This window comes from Seriola aureovittata, chromosome 12, assembly GCF_021018895.1.
Source record: "Seriola aureovittata isolate HTS-2021-v1 ecotype China chromosome 12, ASM2101889v1, whole genome shotgun sequence".
NCBI lineage: Eukaryota > Metazoa > Chordata > Actinopteri > Carangiformes > Carangidae > Seriola > Seriola aureovittata.
In genome coordinates, this window is record NC_079375.1 from 2,656,874 (window position 1) to 2,669,216 (window position 12,343).

The 12,343-nt window shown below is 42.3% G+C and overlaps 1 protein-coding gene across 2 annotated transcripts in view; it reads right to left on the bottom strand.

The window, feature by feature from the left end:
• Window positions 1-12,343, bottom strand: part of efr3a (EFR3 homolog A (S. cerevisiae)) — a 126,127-nt gene that overhangs the window by 40,472 nt on the left and 73,312 nt on the right. For both annotated transcript variants that reach the window (XM_056391789.1, XM_056391788.1), the window contains one exon: window positions 10,590-10,730. In XM_056391789.1, coding sequence (XP_056247764.1) covers window positions 10,590-10,730 — 141 coding nt within the window. The remainder of the gene's footprint in view (window positions 1-10,589; window positions 10,731-12,343) is intronic.

Sequence of the window (12,343 nt, forward strand, 5' to 3'; positions counted from 1 at the left end):
CTAGTGGCAGTCATTTTTTTGGACATTTCTGGTCATTTTGTATTTTACTGACAGATCTAACACTCTTCGTCCACAGTTACTCACAAGTACCAAACCACCAGTTTGAGCTTCCACCCCTGATGAGAAAAGTCGAGGGATTTTTTTCCACTTCAGAATCAGAGAACAGAACATAAGACAGAAGAGACACAGGGGGAGGAGGAGGTTTTCAAGTGCAGAGACTTTAGTGCAGCTGCTTTGGTCTGATGATGTCTGTATCTGTAACACCTACTATCCAGTACTCCACAGAGCAGAATGAGCAAATAGATCAGCCTCGCAAAGTTTATTTTGTAGCTTTGTGTCTTGTACCTTCAAGTGAGGCCGTGTTTGTTGTGTTTACAAAGATATTCCATTTGGACGACCCACTGATCTGGTATCCAGGTGTTTGTGAGAGGACATTTTTAGAGTTTACAAGCTCTGAGAACAGCAGGGTGAAAAATGTTGGAGCTCGGGGGAGTGAAACTGCAACATCCCCGGTTCAATGTTATGTTGACAGAGCAAAAAAAGGCCGAACTCTATTGCGAGGACGCAGTGCAGCACCCGGACGATATGCAGCACATACACCCTAAAGTCGTCCATTGATGTTGAAAGTCTGATGCGATGGCGCCTCCTTCAAAGGCCGGTGAAACAATTGCGTTCATAATCACGTCGTCCAACCACGTCTAAAGTCACAGACAAAAAAAGCCAGCCATCACTGAGACTGATGAATCTTAGAAAAGAAGCAGCAAGCAGTCTCCAGACACCTTTCATCGTCAAACACTTCATTCACGGCTACAATATTAAACCACCACCTCGGACCAGACGCTGGCGTTGACCTCGTGTTGATCTCAGTCACAGCGGTTTTCTCTTCTCCACAGTTTCTGCCACTAGACATGAGGTCAGCTGATCCTTGATTTTTTCTTCTGGACTGTTTCTCACATAAAAGGCGTGTCCACTGAACTGATGGATTGATTAAGCTGGGGCTTATCTCCCTGTTTAAACTGAGGAGGCTTCACATCAGTCGCCGCTGTGACTCAGCGGCTAGTTTCTGACAATTTTTTAACAATACCAAGAAATCAGCAAGGCTTTAATGCCTGGATAACCATGGACAGATTATGAGACAATGGGCCGTTGGGAACAGACATACAAAAAGGACCCCAGCCCCTCTGACATAATAGCAAGGGCCATGGATTTAAACCAATGCAGCAAAGTTACTCTCTGGGGTCATCTTGCATTTAATTGTCTCTCTTTGTGGTGGTTTTGTGTCTCTTTTGTTGACTTTCCCACAGGAAATGTTAACGGTCACTTCATATAAAAGGCTCCGGCAGCCCCTGACCCACTGGGCCCCTGGTCACCATACCTTTGTCTGGTTTGCCCATTCAGTAATCCATCTACGATGATACTGACCAGAATTTATCCATAACACAGAGTTACAGGTTAAAAACCATCAAAACAAATTAGCTCCAACTGTCAGGTCACATTCTTCATCTTGTTTTCCTGTTCTTTGATGAGATTGTTCCAGATTTAAAAGAATATTTGCCAGTTTTAGATATTTAACGTGTATCCATATCCTATCACACATACGCCTCCATTTATCAGCTTCCTGTGGGGAACCCTGAGCAAGGTGTTGAATAAACCGTTTTAGCACTGAGAACTGATACCCAGCCCCACCTGTGTGAGGATTGATACAAACATCAAATTAGTGTTAGAGAAGGAAGGAAGTGAAAAGAAAATGGAGAAGATTTGGAGAAAGAGAGAGAGGAGAGGAAAGAAATAGACAAAGACATTAACAAGGGGAGAGGAAAAAGCAGAGGGCAGCGATAGAAAGGATTGGAAGCTGGCTGTATGAGAACAGTTCACCAAAATGACGTCAATCCAAACCCCCAAAACCCACCTCCCTCCCTGTTAACCCCAATCCCTGCTATTTATAGTCTGAAGACACTCTCTCCTCCTCCCTGCAGGAGAACTGGTATCACCCACACAAACAGACAAGACAGACTCAGTCCTTTTCTGCTGCTGTCGCACCTTCAGATTTCCTTCGTAGTTATGAATATGCTGTATTTATTATGCAGTGAGTGTTTCACCTCAGCGTTCACGCTTTACATCCACCGCATACATTACATTTCACTTCTGTACGGGTGGCCCCGCTGGGTTTGACAGAGATGATTTGAAACTACAGCAACTGAACTTTCTTAAGTATAATATATATATGGCATAACTACAACCTGCCAATAGTACATCCCCCCTACAGAGTGTGTTGGAGTCAGAAAGAGGTTTTATGAGATTCTGGGGGGAAGCTGCTGGAGACTAACCAGAATAAAGGAAATAATGTCTGTAACCTTTAAAACAACAGCTGCATCGAGGATGAGCATCACATTCTGTTTGAGTGTATGTCCATTAACCCTCCGCTTATATTTAACTTAGTTTGGTTATTACAGTGGGATAAACCAGTGGGATCACATGCCCTTTCTTTAAGTTGTAATAAATAAATAAATAAACAAAAAACTAAAGAGAACTGCACAAAAAAAATGATGCATTCCCTCATGTGATGTCAATCAAGGCAACACATAAAACATCTAAATTTCCAACTGAACTGTCAGCATTGTGGGTAATATAGGCGTTTTGACAAGGGAGAAGAAAGTGGGAAATAAAAAGTGAATATCTCTGGTTCTGCTGCACTCATTTTGATGTTTTGCTAAACTGGTGGGGTGTATTGTATCTGTGTTACTGTTAAGCACTTTGTTACTTTTATTTACAGTAAGTATTATTATTATCATTGGTTTTGTATATGCTGTTGTACTTTTTTTTACTGCACTCTGGGTCTTATGTTGGTAGCTTTGTCCTGACAGAACTGTGCTCATTATAACTTTAGTTGTTGTTTGTTCCCACATCTCAGTTATTAACTTTGTGAGTACAATGTTAACACACATGTGATCAACTAAAGAACAAAAATAAGACCCCAGTTGGAATAAACAAGCAGAAGACGCATGAAAAGAGGCATCTTATTTGTATAATCATATCTTTTTTTTTTTTTATGTCGTTATAAGCCAAGTCCAGACAAATAATGTGTCTGGACTGGTGGAGAGAATGACTGAGATCCATCCAATCATCTGAGCCTGCAGCATTTAAAACCACCAAAACAACACTGTTGCACAGCCCAGGGGAAGTCAAGCTAACTGCCATATTCACTAGAAAACTGAGTGTGCACTTATGACCATGCACTGTGAAATATTCAGAAGCCTATATTGGAAAATAAAATGATGAGCTGAATAAAACATGACCTTTGAGTTATGACAATTATTCAGAATCCCCTGCATCAGGTCACAATCCCTCTATTGGACCCAGCTTCTTCCTTTCCAGCTACACTCACAGCAAAAAAGAAAAAGAAAGAAAGAAAGAAAAAAAAAAGTCCTAACAGGATTTTTCTGTCACTGGACCAGCTGATGTGGTGCTGCCTGGCCTGCAGGGGGAGCATGATGTCAGCGAGTCAGTGTTTAGAGCTGGAGGTGACGCTGAAGATGTTGCCTAAACACAAACCCACTCATTTACAAAAACAGACTGGGAGTGTGAGGATGACACACGACGGCAGTCTTTAATGCTGGTTATTGAGGGGTGTGTGGGTGTGTGTGTGTGTGTGTGTGTGTGTGTGTGTGTGTGTGTGTGTGCGCTTGGCAGACGTCCTGTGTTGGCGTCATACCTCAAGATGAGCACTGATGAAGTGTCAACACAGAGGACAGGAGGTGAGGTGTCGCTGGGTGAAACAAATGATCGTCTCAGACTCACTGCAGTACGGCTGCACACTTTATCTAATACTTTCTTCATCAGTTAAATGACTTACTGAGACTTAAACATACTAAAAATACTGATTAATGCCTGTTGCACATTCCCGAGCACCAAAGCTCTGTATTCAAAACGCTTCTGTTATCCGACATGAGTCCAAAAACCAAATTCAGCTTGTATGAGACAGAAAAATCTTTACATTGCCAAAGAAGCTGGAACCGGCAAATGTTTAAAAAAACACCACCACCAACTCTCAAGCTCTAAATATCCACTGTCCACAACCTGCTCAGAAGCAAACAGCAGACACACACAGGTAGAGAGCAGCTGGTGAACATAGTGGAGCATCTAAAGAGCCAGATGTTTCCCTCAGGAGCTGCTGGAGACCAAACTCAGAGCGAAAAGGAGAGTAGTAACATCTTTGTGATTTACTGAGAGCTACAGAGCGAGTTTCCCTACAGCTTTTCTAAATCTGACCGAAGAGAAAGACCATAAATGAAGTTGTGAATCAACATGACTTGTCTTCCTCTGATGTGATGTTTATGCAGAGCTGAGAAAAACCAGCTCATAAATACTCCATAAACATATTAAAATACATTAATTCAAACAAACTCAGCTGTTGGTTTAAGAGGTTTTACAGTTATATTCTATATGCAACAGTAGAAATGAGGATGTGAAATGTCAGCCAGTTTCTTATTTGAACTTTTCCTCCCTCTGGTACAGAAGTGATTTCCCTCTGAGACAGACAGCGACAGAGTGATTGACAAAGATGGAGACACTTTAATAAACTCTGAATGGATGGAGAGAAGAGATGGATTGAAACACGGGAGAAGACAGAAGAGAGGAAGCTACGATAAAACAATTGCTTTAACAAGAAAATGACTCCGACAGGGTTTCATCACACACACAATTTTCCAGGCTATGGAAACATTTGATAAATCTAACACCTTTATAGTTGAAAATGTTAAGGTATCCCTCCCTGCTATTCCCAGGTAACATGGTTCTGTTGGCCTCGTCAGACGGGACCCCGGTTTGCAGCAGAGTGTGAAGCGGTTGGGATGAGGTAGTTTAAGTATCTTGGAGTCTTTATCATGAGTGAGGGTAAGATGGAGCAGGAGACTGACAGGTGGATCGGTGCAGTGTCCGCTGCTCTATCAGAACTGTCGTGATGAACAGGAAGCTGAGCCAGAAAGCAAAGCCCTCCATTTACCTGTCAATCTTCATTCCGACTCTCATCTACGGTCATGAGGTTCGGCTAGGGACTGAGAGGAAGAGATCGCGGATACATGCAGCTAAAATGGGGGCTCCTCCACAGGGTGTCTGGGCTCAGCCTCAGGGGTAGGGTGAGGAGCTCTGACATCCGGAGGGAGCTCGGAGTAGAGCCACTGCTCCTCCAAGTCCAAAGGAGCCAGTTGAGGAGGCAACTTCCATTGGAGGTCTTCCAGGCAGGTCCAGCTGGAGAGATTATATATCACATAGCCTGGTAGCGCCTCGGGATCCCTCAGGATCCCTCAGGATCTATGGTAATTACAGATGGTATAGTCTCCAACTGAGCGCCTGGAATAGAAGTGTTTATGCCACATCTCACCTACACATGTAGACATAGTTTTATAAACCAACAGGTTACGGCGTGTGTTGTGTATCTAAAATAAGAGCTTGGCTGCTGGCGTTACCTGCTGAGCAAAGGTCGCTGAAAAGTCAAAGAACAAGCTAATGAGAGCGTCGTGTGAATGTGAGGTCAGATCAAGGTCTGTTTTCAGGACGGAGATGAGAACCAACAACAAATTAACTGAGAAAAAGCTCTGAGGCAAAGAGGAAACCAGTGAAACAAAGTGGAGGTAAAGTGAGAGGAGAGAGGAGAATGACTGAATGCAGCTTTGTTCTTGAAGAGGCCCTACAGATGTCAAGCAGTCACAGTAATGTTATGTAATTAATTGTTAATGGCAGCATTAAGAGGCTCGCTCGCTGATTGAATTTGCAAGCAGCAGTGGGTTACTGTTGTTACAGCTCTACATAGTCATTCTGACTCAAGGCTAAGGCTAAAAAAAAAAAAGGCAACAGCCGAAAGCCTGTCGATGAATCTGAGGAAAACTTTATCTTCACACATCTCAAATAAAATAAATAAAGAGTGTTTTTTTCAACTCTGTAAAGAAATGTTAAGTCAAATGTAAAAAAGGAAGTTCTCAGTGTTTTCTCACAATGAGTAGTTGACTCCCATCAATCAAAGTGTTCTGGGTTTCTGGGGGAAGCTCTCTGGAGAATTAATTAGCAACAGCAACCACAGACAACAGGACTGCAAGTCTGAATTATCATCAATTAAAAGCGAAACACCATGAAATAATCGTAGCCGAGGGACAAATGACTGCTGCATCAGTCTAACAACTGGGCCAAACAAATGAAACCACATAAACCCTTGTTTCGTCTCTCAATGACACTCTGATGGTGCTTCTTAAAGCTTCACAAACATTTATGGAAAAAACAGGTGCTGTGTGCACTGGAGGGCTGCTCACTGTCTGCCTTTTGCAATGCTGAGGTCTTCCTGCCACAACCGTGGTGACCTCCGACACACTGAGAACAACCTCTTCATCCATTATGGGAAACTGTCAGGGAATGCCACGGGCAGCTGTCAAGTTGTTGGGGATTTAAAAAGTTTTCTTTGCTTTGTCTTGATGGTTTTAGATGTTTATAACTCACATGACAAACTTGAAGTTGAAAGGTTACAGGAAGAACTATTTTGTAGAGAGCTATAGTAAACTGGGTGCCATAAATTTGTGGTAATTCGGGCAACAAGTATTTACACTGGTAGCAAATTTCTCCAATAATTACAAGAGATAAGGAGATAAATAAAAGTACAATTATAAACTTTAGAAAGTGTGTCTTACATGGAAACTGAAAAACACTAACTCTGGCTTTTTACATTGACCTGACACCAACACTTTGACTGTTGGTAATGCATTCGTTCAAATTTAAGAAATTCGTCAGAAGTTATTTAAGTTCAAGTAAACGAAAACACACAAACACGAAACACAACACCGGCCTTTTACTTCTCTATTCTTGCTTTAACTTCTGTCTCCTCTCTCTGTAGTTCGTGTTACTCTGTTGTGACAGACGTTGGGCAACTCATCAGGTCATTATGACTGAGACCTACCTTACTATTGATTGTATTGTGAGGAGCTGAAGCTCATTCTACTGTTTCACTCAGTGTGAATGCTGTTTTCTGAGCGTCAGCCAAGAGCCTGAAAGGTGCAACATGATAGACCTACAGCCCCTTTCCTCTGACGGAAAGGTACAAATCTGATTTAAACCAATTTAAACAGACCTCAGTGGGAAGACAGACGGGTCAGTGTCTGACTGGAGATTTTTTTGATGCATAATTGTAACTACTATTTACCATGTACATCTATTTGTTATTTTGGGTAGATTTTGAGATTTCTATTTCTTGTGAACAGGTGGTAAATTTAATCCAATGGTGTCGCAAAATGTCAGGGGACTAGAGACATTAAGGTTGGTCCTTTACGGAGAAAGTAGTATTCACACTTAACCTCTAACCACAATTTAAACTAGTCAGTTTTTATTACTATCCATGATGACCTGATCTATTTATAAAAGTGATCTCACACCTTCCACAAACAGTGTCTACAGCCGTGCCTACACTGTGGCACAGGGGCATGCTAACATTAGATAATTAGGACAAAGTACAGTACATCTGAAATAATGGGAATGTCATTAGTTTTGCAGGTATTTGGTCATAAACAAATTATTAGACTAATTAACATTTTGACCTTATGACAATGCTGGAGATGAACTCTGTTCTATCCAGTTGAATTTTTGTGTTTTTCTACTTTTGCCTCCTCGATGTGCTTTAAATTTGTCACCCGTCTGTATATGCTAAGGAAAAAGGGAAAAAAGGGAAAAGGGAAAAAACTACTGCACTCAGATGACATGACTGCATGGTGACATGCTAACATATAGTATTTAGAGGTATATCCTGAACCATGACCACAAATAACTACTCAAAATTAACTGGCCATCATGTCATAGTTGTTGAGATCTTTCTGGACGTGGCCGTCATACCAGCATACTAACTAACCAACCATCAGCATCCCTGGAGCCACACTGATAGCAGGGCTAAAAATACTGAATACCAAAACACACTAATTTAAATGTCTAAATGAGCCTTTCCTCCTGAAACTGCTGAGGATAAAAGGAGCGGAGTGAAGCCTGCACTCAGAGCGCTTCAGCGGAGCAGAAACAGACACCGACAGGGAAAATCTCAGCGGGTCTGGGCCGTTCACTCCGTAATTGTCCAATTTATGAGAGCCGTGGCCCAGTGGCGAGGCGGCGCGGCCAATCGGAGCAGCGACGAGGACATTTAAATCCCAGGAGGGAGACGCGGTCACCGGGTGGCGACAGTGTGCCGCGTTCACACGGCAGCCGCCAGAGTGATAAGAGAGCTCATTTAATTTCCTCTGTGTGCTGGGAGTCTGCGGTGAGGAAGAGGTGTGTGTATGTGTGTGTGTCTGCGTGTGTGAGTGAGAGAGAAAATGAATGTGAATGTGTCTGTGCGCATGTATTGTGTACCTGTCTGGATGAGTGCATGTGTGTGTGTGTGAGACTGGGCAACAGGTTTATTTACTGTCCTGACTCCTGCTGTCTGTGTCATGACTCCACCATGTAATAAAGCAGGTTATGAATCTGAACCCTGCTGCAGATCTTTGTGCACATTGCATTGATTAAAAAAAAAAAAAAAAATGGCATTCCTCCTTTTTTTCTTTCTACAGAGACTCAGTATGTGTGAACGCAACCCCAACCAACTACTGGATTTGGAAATGCAAGGGTGTAGCAGAAAGGTGTAGTTCTGTATGCTAATAAAGCCAAGCAGAAGAGAAACGAGGCTGGACTGATGTTCTGATTTAGCTAAAATGTGAGTGGAGAGAGAGAGAGGGGTTTTATTGAAGAAGATAAGAATTGGCGTTCCGGCACAAATCAATAGTTTGATTAAGGAACATGAGACGGCTGAGGCTGAACTCGGAGACATGGAAACAAAAAGACTGAAAGCCTAAGATGGTGCATCAGCAGGAGAGGGGAGGAGAGAGAGATGAGATGTGAGTGAGTACAATAAAAAAAGAAGGTGCGACCGCAATGGATTTCCTGCTTTTCCTTGTAGCTCCAGTCTGTTGTTCTCTGTTCTGCGGTATGAGAGCTAAGCCCCGTGTTGCCCTGTGTTTCCCCCTGTAGGACCGCTAATGAAAATTCACACGGTTCATTAACATTCACTAAGAAACAACACACACATACCCACAAACAACACACACACACACACACACACACACACACACACACACACACAGTGATGTCACCATTTAACAGTCCAACATAGGCCACTCGCACCTGGCCAATTCACTCAGGTGACGCTGCGTGCGATACAAAGATAGATCCATCTGTCTTCCACTTTGCTAATTTCTTTGGTATACATTAACACACACATGACAAGGTGAACTAGATTAACCCCATCTGTAACCAGTCTACGGTCATTTTAAGATATTCCTCCACCAACACAAGTTCACACAGGTCTGCTGTCACGTGAATCCTCACCACAACAATCTTTGGAAAAATCACTCTGCACCTCCTCATAAAGGTTGGACGATTCTTAGTTGTTTTTTTCCCAAAGAAACTCCAAAGAAATCTGCAAAACTGCAGCAGCATCAGAAGGAAATACACAAAACAAAACAATCTGCTGTGTTGTGAAGAGAATTAAATACAGACCAATGTCATCAAAAATGAGAAATGTGTGTGCTGTGTATTGATGAAACCATGACGCTGTCCGTGGTGCTGAAGTAACAGATTTACACAAACTCCTCGTTTCATATTAAATTGTCTCTAAAGCAAATATCAAGAGCTCTCAGGTCATTTTAAGAGACATATTGCAACAATGTTCAGAGCGACCTCAGTTTCCTGAAGTAGTGAAGTAGCTGTTGTTAGAGTTAAATGTTGCTTAGCGATATTTGATTTTCATTACTAAAGCAACGCGTTGGAATATATACAGACGCCCTCACTTCAATCATTGCTGTTTAAAATCCCTAATTTGAAAAGTGCATGGGGTAATCTATTCAAATTCTAAGAGGTATGTCTCCTTTATTCTTTCCCTCCCTCTTATGTCTCACTTTCCCCACTTATCTCTGACCATCGTCTCGTCTCTCCCCTATGTGTCTATCTCGCGCACTGACTCAAGTCACAATGATTGGTTGACCAGTGTCACATGACCAGTGTCGTAATGGCTAGACAAGCTGCACCAGTTAAAATAAAAACATGCCATCAAAATGTAATAATTCTCGATAATTTGTAGGTTATGGGTCTAGGTGTAGGTCCGGGTCCAGATTGCGGTCCAATTATTAATGCCTCTGCCTCACAATGATGTTACTTTGAAAGAAATTTAAGCAGATTCAATGGTCGCTGTAATGAGTTTTTTTTCCATTCTTTCATATCCTATGGTATTTAATAGAAACCAAGGTCAAGGAAAATACACCCTAAGGTCACAAACTTTGTAATAAATGGGATAAAAGACAGCGCTCATTTGAACATGACGTGTAACATAAATGAACTGTTGCAGTCTCTGTTGCACAAAGTTGACATAAAATCTGCATCTACATAACAGTCAAATTTTTTCACATATAAATACATTTAAACTCCCTCCCCTCTGCTTCATTTGGACTGTGGAGCTTTACTCCTCAGAGTTTGACACTCGCACTTTAAAACATTTAAACTGCAGCGGTCTTGGCTCACATTCAGGTACTCACACTAAGACGGGTCGCACGGCGTTGTTCATGTTGCCGTAGGCCGCCCTGCCCAGCAGCTCTCTGAAGCAGCTCTCAGCCAGCGCCGCCGGGTTTTCCTCGCCATCCTGACCCGCCCCCGACGGTGTGCTGGGGTGCCCCGCCCTGCCAGAGAGAGGCCGAGAGTTCAGACAGTGTAAAGGGAGAGAATGACTTCATGAGCAGCAGGACAGACGGACCAGTGAAAGAAATATAGAAGCTGGATCACTGCTGTGTGAGTGTGTCTGAAAATAGCAACATCCTGAAATAAAGTTAAAATGACTGGAAACAAACACTATGAGCAAAGTGGTTAAAGTCCTGAAGAAGCTCAATGAGTCCAATAATCAATTCCTCATATCGCACAAATAAAGTGTAAAGAGAGACGGGCATGAGAGAGAGAGAGGGAGGGAGAGTGAAGAAAGGACTACAGAAAGAGGAGAGACTGAAAAGGAATCAATCAGAGCAGCTGAAAAAAGGGAGAAATCAAATGAAAGAGTATCGACCAGCCTCAATCAGATGGGTGTCTGTGTGTGTGTGTGTGTGTGTGTGTGTGTGTGTGTGTGTGTGTGTGTGTGTGTGTGTGTGTGTGTGTGTGTGTGTGTGTGTGTGTGTGTGTGTGTGTGTGTGTAGTCAATCGGTCTATATCAGGAGACAAAGACACTGCAAAAAATATTCAGGCAAGAAATGTTATAAAGAACTGAGCAGTAGCTTATAATGAAATGAGACAGAGGAGAATCTGGGGCAAAACGTGTTGGCTTTTTAAAATAAAAATTATTTATGTACATTGATTAATGATCAGTCCTCAAAAACTCAGTGAAAAAATATTTCATTTACCAGTTTATTCCAGAACAAAAATTATTAATTGGAGTGTTTCCTGATCTGCTCCCTCTATTATCAAGATCTGGTTCAGTCTAAAACCACTTTGTAAAGTTCAGGAGACAATGTGTTTGTTTGTTGAACCTTCCACCCCAACCTCCTTCCAAAGATGTTTTGCTGCTCTGCTACAAATTAAACACACCATATGTAACTTCTGCTTCTAGGGGTCTCTCAATCAAAACAATAACAAGAGACGGCATTGGTGACATTGTGAAGTAGCGTGGGATCATGGGAGTTGTTGTGTTCACCACCATTACCATCAGCTTCTCCGGGTTTGGATTCCTTCAGTGTCAGTGGTTCAGGAGGTTTTTACCAGCAGCTGAATTATCCTCAAAGGGTTTCTCCTCTCCATGACAAACAGACCAGTTGATTATAACCAGCAGAAACACTGAATAAAACAGTTTCACATTCAAAGTTATAATATGTAAGTTTTCCACATTAAAATTTACCAGTTTTAATCCCCTGGTCCGTTTGTTATGGAGAGGAGGACACCTCTGCGGATAATTGGGCTGCTGTTAAAAACTTGTTAAAACGTCTGGTTCATAAGTTTTGAGAGAAACAAAGCTAAGCAGTCTCAGTTTCCAGCTACTCCGAGACGTCATGTGTTTTTCGCCTTTATTCAGATAGCTACAGTGAGAGAGAGAGGAATGTCAGGGAGAGAGGGGATGACATGCAGGCCACGGGACAGACTTGAATCCGGGTGGCTGCAAGTAGGACTAAGCCATTATGGTATGAACTCTACCAGTTGAACCACTGGGGAGCCTTGAATCACTGATTTTAAACTGCTTTATGGGTGTTTCTACTGGTTTCCTCCTTTGCATGACAAACAGACCAGGGGATTAAAACTGGTAGAATCACTGAAT